This window comes from Rousettus aegyptiacus, unplaced genomic scaffold (genome assembly GCF_014176215.1).
Source record: "Rousettus aegyptiacus isolate mRouAeg1 unplaced genomic scaffold, mRouAeg1.p scaffold_m13_p_6, whole genome shotgun sequence".
NCBI classification, from domain to species: Eukaryota; Metazoa; Chordata; class Mammalia; order Chiroptera; family Pteropodidae; genus Rousettus; species Rousettus aegyptiacus.
This window is the reverse complement of record NW_023416309.1, coordinates 64,632,682-64,654,967: the sequence shown is the minus strand read 5'-3', so window position 1 is coordinate 64,654,967 and position 22,286 is coordinate 64,632,682. Positions and strand designations below refer to the sequence as shown.

The 22,286-nt window shown below is 44.2% G+C and overlaps 1 protein-coding gene across 9 annotated transcripts in view; it reads left to right on the top strand.

Moving 5' to 3' along the window:
* The window catches only part of TOM1L2 (target of myb1 like 2 membrane trafficking protein), a 119,358-nt gene that overhangs the window by 58,286 nt on the left and 38,786 nt on the right, over positions 1-22,286 (top strand). For all 9 annotated transcript variants that reach the window (XM_036222134.1, XM_016145217.2, XM_016145216.2 and 6 more), the window contains exons 2-4: positions 1,767-1,851; positions 8,478-8,556; positions 14,704-14,853. In XM_036222134.1, coding sequence (XP_036078027.1) covers positions 1,767-1,851; positions 8,478-8,556; positions 14,704-14,853 — 314 coding nt within the window. The remainder of the gene's footprint in view (positions 1-1,766; positions 1,852-8,477; positions 8,557-14,703; positions 14,854-22,286) is intronic.

The following is a 22,286-nucleotide window of genomic DNA, read 5'->3' as shown; positions in this document are numbered from 1 at the left end:
CATCAAACAACACCCATTCCACTCTCTCCAAGCTCGCCGGCAACCACCATTCTACTTTGTATCTCTATGAATTTGACTATTCTAGGTACCTCATATAAGTGGAATCATACAGTGTTTGTCTTTTTCTGTTTGGCTAATTTCACTTGGCAAAATATCCTCCGGGTTCATTCATGTTGTAGCATGTATCAGAATTTCTTCCTTTTTAAGACTGAATAAGATTCCATTATGTGTATATACCACATTTTGTTCATCTGTTCATTCATTGATGGACACTTTGGTTGCTTCCACCTTTTGGCTTTTGTGAATAATGCTGCTATGAATCTGGGTAGACAAATATCTCTTTGAGACCTTTCTTTCAATTCTTTTGGGTATATACCCAGAAGTGGAGTTGCTAGATCATATGGTAATTCTTTTTAAATTTTTGAGGAACTGCCATACTACTTTCCATAGCAGCTACACCATTTTATGTTCCCACCAACAGCATACAGGGGTTCTAATTTCTCCACATTCTTGCCAGCACTTGTTACATTCTGTTTTTTTGATAGCAGCCATCCTGATGGGTGTGAGGTAGTATCTTAATGTGGTTTTGATTTGCATTTCCCTAATCCTTAGTGATATTGAGCATTTTTTTCATGTTCTTGTTGGCCATTTGTATATCTTTTTTGGAGAAATATCTGTCCTGGTCCTTTTCTCATTTTTTAATTTTTTTTTATTGAGTTACAAAGTTTCTTTATATGTGCTGGATATTAACTTCTTATCAGTATGTGATTTGCAAATATTTTCCCTCATTCCATAGGTTGCCTTTTTATCCTATTGATTGTGTCCTTTGAAGCACAGAAAGTTTTTTTATTTTTATGTAGTCCCATTTATCTATTTTTTTCTTTTGTTGCCTATGCATTCAGTGTTATGTCCATGAAATCCATTACCAAATCCAGTGTTATGAAGCTTTTCTTTTATGTTTTCTTCTCAGAGTTTTAACTTATAGGTTTAATCTTTTATCCATTTTGAGTTAATTTTTGTCTATGGTATATGCTAAGGGTTCAATTTTATTCTTTTTCATGTGGATATCCAGTTTTCCCAGCACCATTTGTTGAAAAGACTGTGCTTTCCTACTGAATGGTCAGGAAGGCATTTTGTAGATGAAATAAAATACTATATATGAAGCGCCCAACACTATACCCAGCTGTGACTTAAAAAATGTTTGTTCCTCTACTTCCCCCTTATCTGAGATATAGTTTTTAACTACTGAAGTAAATTTTTAATAATTAGAATGGCAAATACCTAATAGTACTGACTGTGTGCCAGGCGCTGTTCCAAGGGCTTTACATATATAAATAAACGCATTGAATTGTAGGTATTCTTGGGTACCATTGTTTTAACTAGCTTACAAATAAGAAAATTGGGTACATAGAAGTTAAGTAATTTGCCCAAGGTCAAATAGCTATTAAGTGGTGGAGCCTGTATTCAAACCTATGTAGTTTGGCTCCAGAATCTGTTTTGGGTGATTTTTAATAGCTTAGACCTATTATGAGCCTTTCAGTCTGGAGTTTGGTAAATGAAGGACAGACCATGTTATGACATTGATCTTCAGGCCCAGATCTCTTGCTGGGTGTTCTCTTGTGAAAGCAGCACCCCCAGAACTCCTTTGTTGGCTTAGCCCATCTGCTAGGTAGGAGAATGTGGTAGTTCTGGTCACTTCCTGTTTCTTGCCAGGACCCCTTTGTTCCAGGAGAAATGTAAACCAGTTTTGTTTCTTAACTTTACAGAAAAGGCAACAGATGGCTCCCTGCAAAGCGAGGACTGGACGTTGAACATGGAGATCTGTGACATCATCAATGAGACGGAGGAAGGGTACGTGTGTTCTCTTCATTCCCTCCTATGAAGCTTGTCAGCTACTGGGTGTCACTCAAAGCCTGTTGGGGCTTAAGGGTATTGATGTTTTGCTTTTTGTTTTGTTTTTAGTCTGTTTGCCTTGGCATTTAATACACTGACACTCTTAATTATTTTTTTCTCTTTCCATTTAATCTGCCCCTACTTCCCCAGTGGCAGTGCTGAGTTCGAGCAGTGGTGACCTCTTTTAATAACCTGCTTTTAATGACAAGTAAAAATGAAGTTGCTTAGTTACTTGGTCCCCAGTGGTCATTGGTCTCACTCTCCCTTCTCAATCACTGCCTCCCCTTCACAGATGTGAGTCTGTCTCTTCCCTCCTTTGCTGGACTAGAGCCCCAGCAGTCAGTGTCCACAGAGTGGGGAAGGGAGTGAGAAAATAAGCATGAGGTATAGAGCAGCTGAGTGTTTCTAGCATGGGTGGACTTAACCCACAGGCTGCCCCGCACGTATCCTTGTGCTGCTGGATCTGTTCTTGTTGATTTGCATGATAGATCCTCTTCTTCTACATTACAACATTCTAGTTATACTTCTTTCAAGGTAGTTTGTATTTGGCTTCCTGTCCACATCATAAAAATGGAATTTACTGTCACCATGCCATCTTAAACCATCTGCAGAGCTGTGAGAACACCCTTGACTGAGGCAGTCCTGAGCTTACATCGTAACACTGTCACAGTTTTGTCATATATAAACTGGGGACCAGCCTTTTCAGGTAGGCCCTGCTTTCATTAAACAGATATGTTCTAAGTGATAACCTTGTGCCAGGCCCTAGTTTAAGTCCTGAAGACACAGCAGTGAACAAGACAGATAGACTCCTTCTCCCTGGGGAGCCAACCAGCCAGAGTGGGGAGGCAGCCTATCAGCAACAAAACTAGAACACAAGACTGTATTGGTGACAAGACTTTGGAAGGAAATGAAGCTGGGAGGAAGAGGCTGGGAGTTAGCCATTTTTAAATGGAGTAATCAAGGAAGGCCTCACAAGGTGACATAGAACAAAGACGTGAAGGAGATGGGGGGTGAGGTGTAAGGATTATACCAGGGAAGAACTTTCCAACAGAGCAAACAGCAAGCACAAAAGTCTTGGGACAGAGGATGTCTTAGGTGTTTAAAAAATAGCAAGGAGGTTATGGGGCCAGAGCAGAGTGAGTGAGGAAGAGGGTGCCAGGAGGTGAGGTCAAAGATGTCGGGGATACAGATAACACAGGCACCACAGGGCTTAACTTCAGTGATGGGAATCCCTGAGAGGATTTGAGCAGAGAAGGGACATGGTCTATGTTCATTTTAAAGAGATCACTCTTTAAAATGGCTACCATGTTGAGAATAGCCAGGCAAGGGGTGGGCCAAGGGCAGAAACAGGAAAACCAGTTAGAAGGTTATTAGAATAATCCTGGTGTGAAATGGTGATGGCTTTGACTAGGATGATAGAGGAGGGAGTAAGAAGTGACCAGATTCTGAATATATTTAGAAGGGGAACTAATGAAATTTAGCAATGTGTGTATGAGTGAAGAGTCAAGAATAAGGGATTGAGCAAGCTAGGGGTGCAGAGATCACCAATTCAGCTAAAATCTTTTAGATTGTGCTGCCAGTGAAACCTCCAGCAAGTAATACTGATAGGGTAATGGCACCAAAGGGTCTGGAGTTAGGGCAGTGGCCTGTGTGTTTGGGAGTCTTCCTTGAAAGATGACCATGATATTTCTGCAATATCAGTGTAGGTGATTAGCTTGGTGTCTGGCACACAGATGGCAATCACACAATTAGCAGGAACCCCACATTTCTAACGCCATAATCACTTGGTCATCTTCCTGCAGACCCAGCTGGGATCCTTCTTCATGTCCCCCCCAGACACCACTCATTCATTCATTTATCCAGTTGCTCAGCCACATTTATTAATCCTGGATGAAAGCCCAGCTGTTGAGTGTGTCATGGCCACTCTTGAGGCACTCATCGGGCAGAACCAGACGAGCTGTGGCTGAGGCGTGTGCCCATTGCTTCAGACTCAGAGGGAGAAGCAGTGGGGATGCCTTCTGGAGGGTTAGGCTTTGGGCTGAGCCTCAAGGGTAGAAGGAAGAGAAGTATACTGTGTAGCTATGGGTAGCATAAAAAGGGCAGCGTGGTGGGGGTACAGCTGGTGTCGGTGTGCAAGGAAGAAGTTGGCGGGGAGAGCAGTGGGGAGGGGGGATGTCTGGAACAGAGGCCGGAAAGGTGCTTCAGGTCAGGTTGTAAAGAGCATTTTTCCTGCATCATTTTCTAGAGTTGGTCTGTACCCTGAGGCGGTTCATTTACCTTTGCCCCCATCCCTCTGTTTGTTCTCCATGCTGCAGGCAGAGAGTCTCTTAAACTCTCAGAACTCATGTTATTCCCTTGCTAATTATCCTTTTCTCAGGGTAAAAATCCTACATGGACCCTGCTGGATAACCTGGCCCTCTATTGCTCCAGTTAGGATCCTTTCCCCTTGTCCTCACCCGTTAGCCCCACTAATCTTTCAGTTTCGTGAAACTTCCACATCCCTGTACCCAGTTTGCAATTCTCCACAAATGTGAGAGTCATACATACACATGTGTGGGAATGGGACCTGCTCATTCCAAAGAGAACGAGGCCTCCTTCCAAGGTCCGGGAGCCAGGTCAGCTGCTTTTTACAGTCCTCAACGTGCTTTCTACCTGAAACGGCCCATACTCTTGTTCTTGCATTTTTCAGTGAGAGCCCCTTAGTGCTACCCAGGGATTTCCTGTCCTTGTCTGTGCTATGAGGTGACTGCCAAAATCTTTCCCCATAAGTCTGGCTAACAGTTGGTACCCTCCTCCTCCATCCTGCTTTAGGGTTCTGGGCCTGGTATTCCCTCTGTTCCCCCCTCACCTCTCCTTTTCACTGACTAATTCTATCATTCACTGCATCTCAGTTTGAACCTCACTTCTCTGAGACCCCTCCCTCCTGATTTGGACAAGTTACTCTCCACACCCCCCTCCCACCCCGTTATGTGATTTCATAATACTCTGTGTTATATTCACACTCATTACAGTTTAAACTTATATATTTGTGTGATGTTTGTTAGAGTATCTGTCTCACTCCCAAACTCCCTAGACTATACACCATGAGGACAGAAATTCTGTTTTACTCACCATTTTATCCCCAGCACCTAGCATAATATGGATATAATTGGCTCTAGACAAACATTTGTTATATAAGTGAATAAATGAATGAAGTCCCTATGAGGAATGCAAGCATATGACCATGATCCTAACACAATGTGACAAGTGCTCTGAGAGAGAAGCTTATAGAATTAACAAGAGAGAGACTAGAGCAGCTGACTGGCCTTGGAGCCGTCAACAGCAAAGGCTTCTTGGAGGAGGTAGCACTCAAGTGAAGTCTTCCATCAGCCAAGAGAGGGGGTAGAAGGCAGGGGAGGCAGGTAGACTCCCAGGCTGGAGGTGTATGAAACATAGAAAGGGGAGTGTAATGGAATTAGGGGCATGGAACCTGGAGCCACCAGCTTGGGCTGGGATCGTAGGTCCTCTATTCACTTGCTGTGTAACCCTGTATAAATTACTTAATCTCGCTGTGTCTTAGTTTCCTCATTAACAGATAGAGGTACCAATAGTATCTATCTCATGTGTTCACTGCCCTTACTCTGCCATTCTCTGAGTTCTTGTCATGTGCCAGGCCCCCATCCTGAGCCCTGGATTATACCAGCTCATGCAGCACACCTCCCACCCCCAACAGCCCTATGAGGTAGGGACAATTTATATTAATGTTGAAGAAACTGAGGCCCAGAGTAGTTTGGTCACTTGCCAAACGTCTCACACCGCAGCTAGGAAGAACAGATGCAGGGTACAAGCCTAGGTGCATCTAGCTTCATCCACTGAAATTCTTCTGCCTGTACTTCTTTGATTTATTCAGAGCTCTTCCTCTGGAAGGCTGGATCTGGCTGGGTGCCCACAGGCCCCTCAATGGGCTTTCCCTAATGTTCAGAGCCAAGGTCACCTCCAGCCTGAGGTTTTGTGTGGCAGTCCCTTATGTCTTGGATCATTGGTCACTAGGCAGGAATGCCTGGCTGAGTAGCCTACCCAGGAGTGTTTTAGACCCTGTTTACCAGGCCTCACCCAGTCCTACCTAATTAGGGCATAGGCACATAGACTTGGTAAGTGCTCTCCAGTTCTGATGTGAGGCTCTGATGTGGATCCACTGACTTGGGTTGTGTTCATGACCATTTCTGGGCCTTTTCCAGCTCACTGAAACTTTGTCTGTGCCCCAGCCTCTAAGCTGGAAGGGGCACAGAGGAGTAACCACTGCATAAATGAAATAGAGGTAATAGCTGAGAGGGGTGAGAGGAGGGGGAGTAGGGGTTCCCGGTCAACAGGGCAGCCATCCCCCAGGGAGGAATAAGGAGGAGACATCTCAGAAGTGGCAGGTCTGGAGCTGAAGGATAAGATGAGTTCAGTATTACTGGAAAGAAGGGGTCTTATGTATGAGTTTGGGGTCTGAGGTGAGTTTGGGAGGCTGAGGATGGCCCAGAGGCCAGATCTGAGGCCCTGGTGGCAGCCCTAAGGGGCCTGACCTCCTCTCTGAAAGCTCTCAGGGTGTTTGGGGCACCTCAAATGTGTCATTCCCTCAGTTTTTCCTGCTCCGTCATGACTCTTGATTTTTCCTTCTCTCCTTTCTTCTTGTTTCCAGCTCCATGCTGTGTAATCTGCTGCTGCTTCTTGAAACTTTGCAATTCCTCTGACATGCTTTTGATCCTCCTCTCTGCAGCTTCTCCCCCAGGGAGAGAGATAAATACTTGCTTTTGTGCTCACCCAGTCACTCCCAGTCGGTACTTCCCAAGGATGAATTTTCATTTTAACTCCAACCCAGGAGCCTGCTGACTCTCTGATTTCCCTCTACCACCATCACCCCCACACCAGGAGAGCTCCGAGTGTGCTATGCTCTGTGAGCTATAAGTGATTGCAGCCCTTGGAGGTCGTTCCCATTTTTCTGCACCATGAAAGTTCAAGGGGAGAGGAATGAGACTAGATTGAGAGGGATGGCAGCTGTGGGTCAGGGCTAACTGAGGCTTGGCAGAGCTCTTCAGAGAGAGGAAATCAATCCATGCTACTGGCCAGCAGCCGCTGACCTTCACCAGCTCAAGTCCACAAACAATCCTTAAAGCCGAGAGCTTGTCAAGTCCCATATTTGCAGAAATCAGCATTCCTGTTTGGAAACTGCAGCCACACTGCAAACACACTTGGCAGGGACTCATTCCCCAGAGAGCCTCATCCCATTAGTCCTTGGACTCAAGAGCCAAGAATCCTGCAGGCAGCCATGTTTCAAGTTGGGAATGGGAAATAGGTCTCAGGTATTTTAAATTTCTTCTAGAAGCCTTGCCTCACTGCTGTGTTTCTGTCTAAATTGGGCTGATTAGCAGAGCTTCCACCCTCCCCTCCCTCAGCTTCCTCATACACATTTGAAAGGTGATAAATATTTCAGAGTTATAGGAATACGAGGTCCCTGACTTACTGACTTTCAACTTTGAAAAGACCCAGGTATGTTGACATGTCAATCTGTAGAAGGCTGGAGCCTACTTGTGAGAGCAAAAGGCAGGCCTGCAGCCAGACTGGGGACTCCCTATAATGCAAATGATGGGACATCAAGGGGCAGGAGCTTCGTGCCAGAGTTGGCTCTTAGCCCCACACCTTTGTTGAACCCCGGCATAGAATAAATTAGATAACATGTTAGACACAAGGACTGTACCTATTAGGTACTCTTAGAGGGCTGGCTGGGGACTCTAACCCAGCTCTAAACAGTGATTTAAGTTTATGTGTTCCAAGTTCCAAATAATCAGCTGATGAGCAAGCTTTTGAACAAGGCCCATTTTAACCCAGGGGCTGCCTAAACTATGAGATGCTCTTTGGGAATCCACATCAGATTTATTACCTAAAAGCACACAATTCCTTGGGTTTTGAGGAGATTTAATTTTTCTCAGAGAAAAGGGAATTCCATGGAAATGGGTAGGAACTAAATATCCAGGCCTAAGCAAGGACCTGGCCATTCTCCCTTCCTTCCTCTCTGTGGTTTTTTCAGTATACCCATGGACCAGTAGGCCAGTTATTGTTTTGCATAAATAATACCTGCATATGATACAGAAATTCAAAAGGGCTGCAAATAGATAGTCCAGTGAAAAACCTCCCCCTCCTCTCTGTCACCCAGCTCTCCTAAGGGACAGCCAAAGTTACCAGCTTCTTGTGGTTCCTTCCAGAGATTCTCTTCCCAATGCTGGCATGTGCACTATGTATGTATTTGTCTTTTTATAATTCGAATAATATCTTACCTTATGAACTGTTCTTCCGATGACTCTATTTCCATCTCTTTGATTTTGCTGCATGTTGATGCATTCTTTTTTGCAGCTGTATAGTATTCCATTGTGTGGATAAACACGATTTAATTTAACCTATTTCATATTGATGGACATTTAGTTTATTTCTAACCTTTTCCATTTATGAACATACTGCAGCAAATAACCTTGTAAATATGCTAGTTCACACAAATGGGAGTGAATCTGTAGGACAGTGCCCCAAAGTATAATTTGCAAGGATATTAATATGTTCTTTTTCTCCAGGCCAAAAGATGCTATTCGAGCCCTGAAGAAGCGGCTCAACGGGAACCGGAACTACAGAGAAGTGATGCTGGCATTAACAGTGAGTACTGTTAATGGGTGGGAAGGCATCTGGGAAAATCCATGTTCCTGACCAGGCCCCACTCACAGGGCCTTCCTTCTGCCCACTTAGCACAGCCCCTGGTGTGTGCCATTGGATGGCTTGGTGCATGTGCCGTTGAAGTCCAGGGGGGCCTTCCCGTAGTCCCCTTGGGTTTTCCTACCTCCTCTGAAGTGGGGCATGAGCTTCAATCTGGTGTATCCTATGAGTATCTAATGCCTGATGATCTGAGGTAGAGCTGAAGCCTAGGGAGCAGCTCACCTCCTGCTGTGTGGCCTAGTTCCTAACAGGCTAAGGACCATACTGGGAACCCCTGCTAAGCCTAGCTGTTCCTTCAGGTGTCAGTTTCCCCTATAAAATGGTAACTTCCACCAAGTACCTGCCCTCTGCTGAGCTTTTCAGATGTTAATGCAAACGTTTACAATAATCTTCCAAAATAGGTTTCATCATTCCCCTCAGAAGGATGGAAAAACTGAGGCTCAGAGAGGTCAAGGGGTTTGCCTAGATTTTACAGCTAGTGAGGTGTATCCAGCTGTGGATTGTGGAATAAAACTGATTATCGCTGGCAGGTTCTTGAAAAAGTCAGCCAAGTGACTCCTTTTAGGAAGGGACAGACCAGATTTTCCCCTTTCCTTAAAATGTTAGAAAATTAAAAGGGGCAACTTCAGGTGTTATTTTTGTCTTGAAAGTTAAAATTTTCAGATGTGGCAAAATCGGGCCATAGCGAATTCTTATAATGGAAACTCTAACAGGTCAGCATTGGGCTTCTCTGTAGGTTTGAATAGTTTGTTATTTATCCAAAACTGCTATAACATGTTTCCTCTTAAAACAGAAACTGTTTGGAATTTTTTCTCAAGTGAAAACCCAAGACTTATTAAGGAGAGTTCACTCTGCCAGGGAATTAGGATTTGAATAATAAAGGAGAAAAAGACTGGTTAAGAAATAGGGAATTGAAGGCGTTTTTTTCCTCAGAATTTGAGCCACTATATTCACTAAACCCAGAGCACCCAGAGCCTACTGAAATGAATTGTTTTAAGTAATTAAAATCACCAGGGAATGAACTCTAACATGTCAGGACATTTTCCTGGTATCTAAGACATATTCCTTTACATGCCTACCTTCATGGTAACCATATCGGATGGAAATCTTTCTAAAGTGGTCTCTGCCTTAACTCCCTACAGCAGGTTAAACAAGGTTAAACAAGGGTGAGCCTTGTTTAACCTTTCCTGATGGTCAGGTCTCATTTAGTAGTATTGTTTTCTCCTGACATATAATACATATAAGTTTAAGGTATACAGTGTGATAATTTGATATACATGTATATTGCACAATGATTACCACAGTATTGATTAACACCTTCATCTGCTCACATCATTACCTTGTGTGTGTGTGTGTGTGTGCGTGTGTGTGTGTGTGTGTGTGTGTGTGGTAATAACATATAAGATCTACTTTCCTAACAACTTTCAAATATGTACTATAGTATTATTAATCGTAGTCACTATTCTATGCATTAGATCCCCAGGACTTACTCATATTATAGCTGGGAGTTTGTACCCTTTGACCAACATCTCTTTTTTCCCCCTGCCCCCTGGTAGCACCATTCTACTCTCTTTTTCTATGAGTTCAGGTTTGTTTTTGTTTTTTAGATTCAGCATATAAGCAAGAACAGACAGTATTTGTCTTTCTCTATCTGACTTATTTTACTTAGCATAATGACCTCAAGGTCCACCCATGTTGTTGGGGAAAACAGGATTTCCTTCCTTTTTATGACTGAATAATATTTTGTTGTATGTAGTATATACCACATTTTCTTTATCTATTCATCCATAAATAGACACTTATGTTGTTTCCATGTCTTGACTATTGTGAATGATGCTGCAGTGAACATGGAGGTGCATATATCTTTTCAAGTTAGTTTTTTTGTTTTCTTTGAATAAATAAATACCCAGAAGTAAAATCTCTGGATCGTATGGTAGTTCTGTTTTTAATTTTTTGGGGAATCTCTGTACTGTTTTCCATAGTGGCTGCACCAATTTACATTCTCACCAAGAGTGCACAGGGGTTCCCTTTTCTTCACTTCCTGGTGAACATTTCTTGTCTCTTGTCTTTTTGATAATAGCCATTCTTACAAGTATTATCTCACTGTGATTTTGAATTGCATTTCCCTTATGATTAGTTAAGTCTAGCACCTTTTCATGTACTCGTTGGCCATTTATGTATCTTTAGAAAAATATCTATATAACTCTTGTGCCCATTTTTAAAATAATTAATTATTTTTTATGGCAACATTCATTAATGAAATCTGGTAAATTTCAGCTGTCTTTTGCTCATTTTTAAATAGAATTGTTTGTTTGTTTTTTGTTATTGCTCTGTATAGGTTCCTTATGTATATCGTATATTAACTCCTCATCAGATAGTTTGCAAACATTTTCTCCCATTCTGTGGGTTGCCTATGCAATTTCCCAATTGTTTCTCCTGTTGCACAGAAGCTTTTCAGTTTGATGTAATTCCACTTGTTTATTTTCATTTTTGTTGCCTTTGCTTTTGGTATATCCAAAAAATCTTTGCTAAGATCAATGTCAAGGAGCTATTCCTCTATGTTCTTTTAGTAGTTTTACAGTTTTGGATCTTACATTTAAGCCTTTAGTCCATTTTGAGCTAATTTTTATTAGCGATAAGATAGGGGTAGGATTTTGTTCTTCTGCATATAGATATCCAGTTTTCCCAGCACCATTCGTTGAAGATCCTTTTCCCCATTGAGTCTTCTTGGCTTTCTTGTCATAGATTAGTTGACCACATAGATGTGAGTTTATTTCTGGACCCTCGATTCTGTTTTATTGGTCTATGTATCTATTTTTATGCCAGTACCACACTGTTTTGATTACTATAGCTTTGCAATATAGTTTGAAATCAGGCAATTGATGCCTCCAGCTTTATTCTTCTCTCTCAGGATTGCTTTGGCTATTCAGGGTCTTTTGTAGTTCCATACAAATTTTAGGATTGCTTTTCTATTTCTGTGAAATCTTTAGATGGTTTTGGGAAGTATGGACATTTTAACAATATTAATTCATCCCATCCATGAACACTAGATATCTTTCCATTTATTTGTATCTTTAATTCTCTCATCAATGTCTTATAATTACAATTTTTGGTGTACAGATCTTCCTCACCCTTGATTAAATTTATTCCTAAGTATTTAATTTAATTTTAATTGTAGTGGTCAGGTCTTCCCTGCCATTGGGAGAATTATGAAATATGCAGATCCTTAGTCCCTCCAGCAAAGGCCTCAGCCTGGTGCATGTTGCATGGTCTCATGTCTATTTTTATGGTTTCTCTGTCTTTGTCTTCACTTACTCTATTAGTCACTCTCAGTCCTGCTCATTGTGGGCCTTTCCTCACTTCATATCTGTACACATCAAAATTGTTAATATTTATTCAAAATAGGAGCCCTGAGGGGCTCACTGCTCGGGCCTTAGTGTATGGACTAGAACATCTGTTTCTTATTGCTTAGAGGCACCTTTTGCTTACTCTATAGGCTTTGGCTGCAACTAGAAAATTCCCACTGTATGTTTCATCTCCTACAACCCATAGAGCAGATATTCCAAGGGCCTTTTTGGTAGAGTGGCTTAAAGTGGGTCGCTGGGCCTCCTTAGGCTGAGTGGCCCTTGCCAGCCAGGGAGTACCTCCTGAATCTCCTTTTCTGCGAGGCTTTGGGGCTGCTCTGTAGCACACCCAACCTCTGTCCAGGGCATTTCCAAGTCTGTGTATCTGAGCCCCAAAGTGTCTTACTTTAAAGTCTGCTGCACAGGAAAATGCAAGGATGTGCTTCCTGAAGGTGAAGAGTACATCCTGGCCCACTGTAGCCCTGAGCGTGGAGGCAGAGCTTTAGCCACCCTGCCACCTCAGGCTTCCTGGTCCTCTTTTCCCATGTTCTTTCTCATCACCCTTGCTTTTCCTCAGCTTCTTATCTTTCCTTTCTTATTGCTCATCATGAAATAAAACATTTTTCCTGCCACCTACCTTGGCCCCAGCAGCCCATTGCCTGCATAGGTAAAGTTAGGAGGAGGGTTTTAGAAGATCCTAAAAAGAAGGATGACTGTGAATTCCTTAAGGGCAGAAAGAATCCCTGTCATTCATTTAGGCAGCTCCCGCTGTGAGAGAGAATACTGGTTACCTCATAGTCACCTGGAGTCCAGCATGAGCAGAGTCTGAAAAAGAGAATGCCCCCTTGGCTGAGGAAAACCTCAGCAGCACAAGGATGTTGAGCTTCAGAGTCTTCCTTGGCAGGCTGAGTGGAACCCAGAATCTCCCACAGAGCAGGCAGCAGTGGGGAAGGAATGGTTATAACTGGTGTGGAGCCGCCAGACTCAGGACAACTTCCAGCTTTGGCCTCCTCAGTGAACTTAACTGGCATCTCCAAGCCTCAGCTTCTTCATCTCTACAATGGGATAATACCCACCTTATAGGGCTATTTCAAAGACCAAGTGAGGGAACAAGAAATCTAGCATATTTTGCCTATTTTCTCTTAGAAGAAAGCTGTGAGAGAGGGATGGCCCCATGGCCTCACTGTGGGTGAGAAAATGAGGGCTCCAGGGAGGGCTGGTCGACATTCCCATCCTGAGTCTGGCACTGACCAGCGGCTTTGACCTAGACCAGTCTCTTCACCTTTCTAAGCCTCTTAACTGTAAGGAAATATGGTAATAATACCGATTTAAAGAGAATTAGTTGTAAGAAATGAATTAAATTATATGTAGTGTGCAAGAATCCTTTACGGTGCCTGGCATGTAGTCTGCATTCAGTTAATGTTAAAGTTATGGAGCTTTCTTTATGGCCATATTTTGTCAAGGTAATGCCTTACTGTATGAACCCAGCCTTGTGGAATGACTGCATAAGGTAACCAGTGGTCAGTTTGGGCAAATGAGAATAACTGAAGCAGTCAGAAACATCTCCTTTTGCTGGTTATGTACGTCCAAGGAGGCATTCCCCACTAGTTGACTATGGCATTGGGGGATGCTGGCATGGGAATGGCCAGATAATCGTATGAGTTGGTTTATAGAGAGCTAAGAATTCAGAAAGCTGTGTTCAAGACTGGAGAGACCTTCAGTTAATACCTCTGAATTCCAGGGGGACTCACTCTCCCTGGTCCTGCAGAGACTGAGAAGCTGCGCCTTTACTTGGGTGTGTACCACAGCCTTATTAACAGTAATTATGTTATTGTAGTTCTCATTTACTGGCCCCTCACCTGTGCAGGGCACTGTACTAGGGGCTTCAGACATTCTCATATTTACTACAGTCATGCAAGGGAGTGTTCTTGTGCCTACTTTACAGACAAGGAGGCTGAGGCTCAGACAGACTGGTCCTGGGCCATTCAGGGAGAAAGTGATGGAGCTGAGATTCAAGCCCACACTGGCCATCTGGCCAGAATCCATACACAGCATGTTTTTCTGAATGGCTAAGGCCTGTGTAACTAATTTTTCCAGAATAGGCAGGGTTTAAAGGTCAACTGGCAGCTGAGACCAACAAATCATTTATTAAACGTGGAAATTTCTTTGTCATTGTCAATTTTGGTTGCAGAAGCAGGGTTGTGTGGGGTGTGTGATGTATGATGTGCGATGTGTGTGATGTGTGTGTGTATGTATGTGTGTTTGCTTGCTTCCTCACATACAAGGGGCAATAATTCATTGAGTAATTCAGGCTGTCACAGCAGTCTTTTCTTGTGTCAGAGTGTGCGTCCCATTGGCTAATGTCTCACATTCGGTAGCACAGAGAGAGGAGTTAAAATGCTAATTTTCAGGGACCACTCAGTCATTTTGATCTCATTGAAACACCAGCATCCTTCTCATGCAAAACCGGTGCCTCAATTACCAACTAATTGCCTGATTATTGTGCGGAGACTGGAGACTTCAGTCAGCAAGGGGCTGCCCATATTCCCCAGGAACAACTGAATTAGAGTGTGAGGATGCCTGTGCCATTTAGATTTAGCTCTAAATGAGATCATCATCAGAAAAAATCATCTGGGAGGAGGAAAGGGGAGTGGTGGTGGTGGTGGAAATTCAGCTGCCCTCCTCAGTTCCTGATGGCTCCTCTGCCTCCCACGGTAGTGACTTCTTTCCTTCCCTCCCACATCAGGTCCTAGAGACATGTGTGAAGAACTGTGGTCATCGCTTCCACATCCTGGTGGCCAACCGAGATTTCATTGACAGTGTTCTGGTCAAAATCATCTCTCCCAAGAATAGTCCTCCCACCATTGTACAGGACAAGGTGCTCGCTCTGATCCAGGTATGTGGACTCCTCTTGTCCAGTTTTTTGGGATGGAGTAAGGTGATACTTCTAATCAATGAGTCCTCATGCTTGCCTATACTTTGGAGGAAAGAATGGAGGCTTCTGAGTTTAGATATTTGTTGCAAAATACTTCATTTTTACAGTCATCCTATAGGAATGAAACCCTAAGCAGTGGCTCTCCAGCCAGTTAACAGCCTTCACTGAAGTTTTCTGGGTATCTGGCCCTCTGCCGCCCACAAGGGCAAGTATGTGTGGTGGTGGGGGGGGGGGGAACTTGATAGGCCTCTGAGCCATCAGGAACAATGGAGAGTAGGAAGGGCCATATTAGAGCCATATGCAGGGCTGGCAAGTCACAGGGTAGGGGCCAACTCTAGGGCAGACAGAGAAGTAGTGGGTAGATGGTGTTAAGGAGTGATTTAATGAGGAGATGACATTTTTCTTGGACCCTGAAGGATAATGAGGAACTTAGTGGAAAGTTCAGAGTGTGAGAAGCATCACAGGCAAAGACAATAACATGTGCAAAGGCCCAGAAGCATCAAAAAGAGCAGTTGACACAGTTGGAATGTCTTCATTATTAATTCCTCTGCAACAAATTACCCCAAAACTTGGCAGCTTAAAACAACAAATGTTTATTGTCTCATAGTTTTCTTGGGTCAGGAATTCAGGAGCAGCTTAGCTAGGTGATTCTGGTTCAAGAGCTCTCATGAAGTTTCAATTAAGATATTGGCCAGGATTGCCTTCTCTGAAGACTCAGCTGGAGCTGGAGGAGCTACTTCCAAGGTGGCTAACCCACATGGCTGTTGGTGGGAGGCCTCAGTTTTTTGCCATTGGTTGGAGGCCTGAGTTTCTCACCATGTGGACCTCTTGAGTGTCCTTGTGACACAGTAGCTGGTTTTCCCTAGAACAAGTGATCTAAGAGCAAGTGAGGAAGAAGCTGCAGTGCCTGTTCATACTGGGTCTCAAAAGTCATACGCTGTCTTTTCAGTCATAGTCTGTTAGAAGGGAGTCTCCAGGTCCAGCCTCGAAAGTAAGGGAATTAAGCTACACCTCTGAAGAGAAGAGGATGTTTTAAAACTATCACATGGAAAGTCGAGTGTAATGAATGTCGGGGGCCAGGAGATGAGGCAAGAAGGATGGTCAGGGCTTATGGGCCAAGGAGTTTGTGCTTTGCCCCATAGGCAGTGAGGAGCCACTGAACGTTTCTGAGCTGGGTGTACAAAGTCAGATCTGGATTTTAGAACTCGGTCTAAAATCCTGGTGACAAGGTGAAAGGCACATCTGTCAAAGAGCACATCTAATATGGGGTGATTAGTGCTGTGGTTGAGAAAAAATGAGGGCCACAGGAGCTGAGGAGAGGGGAGAGCAACCCAGGGGATGGGGGTGGGGCTGAGAAGGCAGGGGACAGTGTGATCAGAGGGCAAGCACAGCGGCTCTAGAGGTGGTGGTGGCAACTGAGGCTGGAGAGCCAAAGAGCCTGCTGGCTTTGTCCTTTTTATCTACACCCTGTACCTGAAAATTCTCTCTAGTTCTTAGGGCAGTTGGCTCCTCTCCATCATTCAGACAGCCCTCAGATGCCTCCCACCAACCAGTTTATAGCACACATCACACATTCTCTCTTCAGTCACCTTCTTATATGGTCTTCAGGTACTTCTCTGCTAACTTTTCTATCATCTGCCTCACTCTGAGCTCCTTGAGAATCCAGGGTCATTATATCCCCAGGGTCTAGAGCAGTTGACTTTGTAGAGTAGGTGTTCAATAAGTTGTTGTTTTTATTAATGAATGGATGAATGTAACTTGCTGGAACTCTAAGAAAGGGAAGAGTGGGTGACAGCCCAGTCCCTCCCATGCTTCTTTAGGTTGTGCCTATCCCTTCATTCTGCCCATCAAGCACCTCTCATTCTCTCTCTCTCTCTCTCTCTCTCTCTCTCTCTCTCTCTCTCTCTCTCTCTCTCTCACACACACACACACACACACACACACACACGTACAAATCATCTCACCTCTTACCCTTCCCACCCCAACCCACATCCCCAACAACCCCCTCATTCTGGACTTCCCCAGTATACTCCCCTGCCTCTCAACACTCCCAGTATTATTTGATGTCTGGAAAATGAATAGTAACTTTTTTTCAAAAGATGGGGCATCCCAGCCTGAACTGTGCAAGCCCACAGTGGCCACAGGCAAGGCGTTGTCTCTGGAGTCAGACCTGAAAGAATACTTCCTATGCCCAAGCCCAGTGGGTATAGTTGGCACAGTCATGGCAAAGGTCATGACCTATGCTCCCCCTTACTGACTGTGTGAGGATCTGGCTGAGAGCAAAGACTGCACTTGCTATTGCACATGGCTCTCCCCATGAGACAACAGGCTCGCCCACCCTGCACCTGACCTCCAAAACTTTTCCCATCAGGGTCATTAACTCCTCCCAGCACTGTTTCTGCCCTTGTGTAATCTCACCAGATACTTTAACTTCTCAGGGCTTCTACCTCCTTATCTATAAAATGGGCCTGCAATCCTGTCTTTCTACTCCCAGCCCTGTTTGTGAGATCAGCCCAGAGCAGCACAGTGGCCCACACCCATGTTCTGATGCCTCCCCCTGCTGGCCTGGCAGCAACATGTGCACTAACCCTCAGAGACTGGAGCAGGATGGGGCCTTGAGGGCCTCACAGGCTCCTATCAAACCAGGATACTGGACAAAGTCTCCCAGGACCAGCTGGGAAAACACAAGGGACTTTAAGTAAGGGTACTTCCAGGTGGGCTTGAGTACCTAACTGGGGAGAGTTCTTTCTGTCCAGGTTTTGAAGCTTCCTAAAGAACTTTCATCTTTGGCTATGGCCAACCAATGCAGAGAAAAGCAGGTAGAATTTAGAGCTGGCGAATGGCTTGGCTTTTGTGATAGGGTGGACAAAAGAATAAATAGGATCAGCCTTTTCTTTTCTTTCACTTTTTATTGAATTATATATACAGGAAATTGCATATTAAAAGAGCATATACAACTTGATAAATTTTTACAAACTGAACATACCCATGTAACCAACCTCTATGTCATGAAACAGAATAGGACCCACACCCCAAAAGCCCCCATATCCCTGGGATGACCACTCACATAACTTCACACAGAATAGGTGAGTTCTTCCTGTTCTTAAATTTCGTCTGTGTGAATTCTGCACCAGGGCTCTGTTGTGTTTGTGTGTCTGGCTCCACTGCATGTGGGGCCTCACCTCATCACTGGGTATCCTGGGCCTTCGGTTCCCATTGCTCACATCACTGTGCTGAGTCTGCTGCATGAATTCATCATATTTATTTATCTTTCCCACTGTTGTTAGATACTTGATGTTTTCAGTTTTAGGCTATTATGAAGAATGCTGCTATGAACATCTAGCACATATCTTTAGGTAAACATACATATTCATTTTTATTGGATATATATTAAGTTGAATATGTGATATTGCCATCTTCATTGGTAAGAAATGGTCGAGTATTAGCAATTTCATGTGGTTCAACCTAACTAACACCTAGGAGTGAAATTGCTGAGTGGCAGGGAATGCCCAGGCGCTCGTTTAGTCCTTGCACCAGCAGCTCTCTCCCACCAGTATGAGAGTTTAGCTGCTCCACATCCTTACCAACACGATATCTTCTTCATTACAGCCTGTCTATTGAGTATGTAGAAGTATTGTTGCATCCTGTCAACCTTCTTTAACCCCTTTGAGAAAGAAGATGATTTTATTTACAAGTCGAATATACTTTTAAAAACTGCACAAGTTCCCCCAGAGAGGCTGATAATCCTCCCTGGGAGAGAGTGCTGCCCCCACTGTGAGACAAGAATGGGGGGTGGGGAGGTGGGTGGTTATGCCAACTGTGTTCGAAAATTAAAAAATATTTTTAAATTTAAAAAAGAAAAGAATGGGGAGTGGCTCCATAGTGTAGTGGTTAGCACATCTGCTTTACATATAGAAGGTCCTGGGTTCGTGCCCCAGGTGGAGCCCCAGGTGGAGCCACGGGTCATACCCCAGGTGCGCCAGGCCCCCTGAGTGACGCCAGGGGCGTCAGACCCTGGGTGCACACTGCAAGTGTGTGGGAGGGGACACCCCGCCTTCAGAGATCCAATTCTTAAGGGGAAACAGCAACATCCATTGATTAAGGGTCAAAGTTGGGGTGGGGGGTTAGATTAAAGAGGGGAAAAAAATGAAAAAAAAGAATGGAGGTGGGGGTGACAGACCACTGGCTTCCTTGCTAGCCTGGGAATGGCAGCAGGCCATCATATAAATACAGCTAGACTGAAGAGAGGTTCAGCTAAATATGTGGGTGCCAGAGCTCTTGACAGATTCTCTTCATCATCCTTATTAGCAGGACATTTCTCGGTTCTCTTTGGAGCCCAGCTTTTCGGAAGTGGAGCTGGGTCAGTACTAGCCCTGCCCTCAGGGAGTATGATTCTAGAAGCCTTTGCCCGACCCAGGTGTGAGGGCTTAGTGGGCCTACCCCACTGTGGGTGTTTGACCTTTTGAGATGGAGCCTGTCTCTTTGGTAGCATGGGAGGAAAGATGTTGAGAGCAGAGCAACCTTATGAGCAACTTGCCAACTCTCTCACTGCTGGCCTTCAAACTTCCCACAACTTTTAGCTTTTATCCTACTCATGATCCCATGGTTACATTCCTTTCTGTTTCCTCATGCTAAGTCCTGTTTATTGAGAAGACAAGAAGGATCCTCCCACTCTATGCCATCCCTCAGCCTTCCATTGAAATTGTTTTTAGAAATAGAAATGATGTCATCCTGTTAGAGTAACCTCATTGTGGCCATGCCTCTACTGCTTCTCTTCCCCATTTGTGCCATGCCCCCCGCACCTCTGCCCCAGCAATAGAGTCTAAAAATACTCTTTCCACTGAAAGTTTTTGTTTCCATTGAAAAAAGTAAGCTGATGGGGGTGTGGGTGCAGTGGGGTCGGGCGTGGTAGGAGAAACTGGAGGTATTGTGTTCTCAGAAGGTGTCAGAGATCTGGTGGCCTTTGGTCAGATTCTGTGTGGACCAGCAGCTATCTGGGGACTCTGTCGCTGGAACATTAAGGCTGGTCCAGGGGCATAAGCAGAACATAACAAACTTTACTTTATCCAAAGAACAGAACCATAGTTTAAATCGGTAATTGTTTATTGATCTGAAATTTGATGATTTAAAATTGTCAAAACTTGAGCGATACAGATGTGAATAGGATATGGTTCATGTTTGTATAAGGTTTTAGTCTGAGGTTTGGTATATAATCTAAAAGGAATCAAGAGGATAAAAAGCATGACTTTCTTTTTTTTTCTTCATTAGCCCTTCTTCAGGGTGTTTCAATCCCATGACACTATAGGCACAGGCAGGAAAAGGGAGAATTACACAAAGAACAGTGAGGTGGCCACTCAGTTATTCACCAACCAGTGCCTGTGACGGGGACCCCTCAGAGGGTGCCAGCACTGACTCGTCACTCTGCTTTCTGATAGGGCAGCTTGCCAGCATAATCACTATGGCTCCCTGGCTTCAGTTTGGGGACGTGGAGTGAACCAGACCTCCTAAAGTTTTCCATCACTCCCCTAGAGCAGATTCTCCATTCTCAGCTGGGTTGGCTGTCTTGTGGGGCTCCTGCTTTATCACTGTCACCTCTATTTGTTGACATCCTAAGTGGCCATCTTACTCTGTTCTCTGAAATGGGACAGTAAGGCTGGTTAGTAACTGTGAGAACAAAATTCAGTCTAACTTGACAAATGTTGACTGACTGCCTTATCTGTGCAAGGGTGAAACTCGATGTGAGCCTTCAAAGGTATGACCTGGTGGAGAAGAAGACAGGAGCACATGTACTTGGGCATTGTCCTAGGAAGATGCTAAAGTCACGCAGCATCTCTGAATTTCTTCTTCTTCTGTGTTTCTACATATGACTGTTCCTTTAAAAGTGCCTCCGCATTCCCCTGTTGGCATCAGAATCTTGTTCAGTAGAGAATATTACCATGAACATATGTTCTCTTAGCAGCCACCTCACCTAAACTGCACAGGGGTTCTATACAGGGGTTTGAAATAGCAGCTGGTGGGAAGGGTGTGGATTAGTCAAAACTGCTTGGTTGCAAATAACAGATGCCAACTCCAGTTTGCCTAGGCAAAGAGGAGAGTATGTCATAACAAGGCAGGGCTTCCTACAACCCTGGAGTTTGACAAGGCCTAGAGAAGGGATAGAAGGGATCAAGAAATCCTCAAACCCCTCTCCTGTATGTCTGCCCCTTTCAGTACACCACCTGCACCTTTCCAAGTGCACAGGTCCTGAGCTGGCACATGGCTGCCTCCCAGGGTCTGCATCTATAGAGGACAGTTTTACCTACCCAGAAAGCAGCCCAGCAATCCCCAGGACCGGACCAAGCTCCTGTGAGGAGGAGAAGCTGATTGGCCCAACTTGGGATAAGTTTCCCCTCCTCTCCTGGTACCATAGAAGAGGGCCTATTGACTTGCTATTTGGACAGATAGCACAAGAATTATACACTGACTGGAGAGAAGAGTGATGGTTCTTTAATCTTCATTCTTCTTATCTCATATTTACCTGGGATGGAGATTGAAATAAATTGAAAGGGGTCCCCTCAGCTCTTCGTCCTCACATAGACATAGAGGCCTAAAGCAGCTCTAGGAAAAACTATCATGCTTTTGTCTCTCCAGCCTCCCATAGTAGGCTGTGAAACTAGCCTTAGATGCTAAAGTTTAGACACTAAACTCAGATGTTAGCACATTTTGAAGCTGGAGTTACAGGACTCAACTGGAATTTGAATCAGGTGGCTGCAGCCAAAGCAGCTGATAGAGGGCTGGGCTTCTGGGGCACTCTCCAGGGACAAGCCTCCTGCAATGCTGCTCAACAGCTGGTGTTCCAGACAGGCCTCAGCAGGCATCTTCAGACCTACTCGGAATCCAAAAGAAAGTGTTGTCCAAAAGGGGCTGTCTTGTTGCAGGATGTTAAATCCCTGAGTCTGCAAATTAAATAAGTAAATCAAGAAGATACATCAGTCATAATTAACAAGGCTTTTGGGAAATTGACCTTTTAACTCAAATGGGTCTGCTAGTTAGAGATAGAGTTTCTGCGGCTGTCTCGGGATTGGTTGGAACACATCGCTGGAGCCAGGGAGGCAGTTAAATGCTCAAGACAATAGAATTGGCAGCAGAACTGTAGGCGCCAGAGGCTCTGCCTTCTCCTCTGGGTGGGTATGGTGACAGGACAGCTCTGAAGAGCTGGGCCTCATTTAGGGAAGCCCTTCGGGCTTATTTCTCTTTTTAAAAATATAGTTTGTAACTTCCAAAGAATAGAATATTTTAAAAAATTCGTTTGAAGAGTTTCATGAATCAGTGATGATTTGCAATCTATTCAATATTTGTCTTTCCTCTCTGTTGTGTTTTCATCTAAGGGAAAGCAGTGGAATTTCAATGTGGGC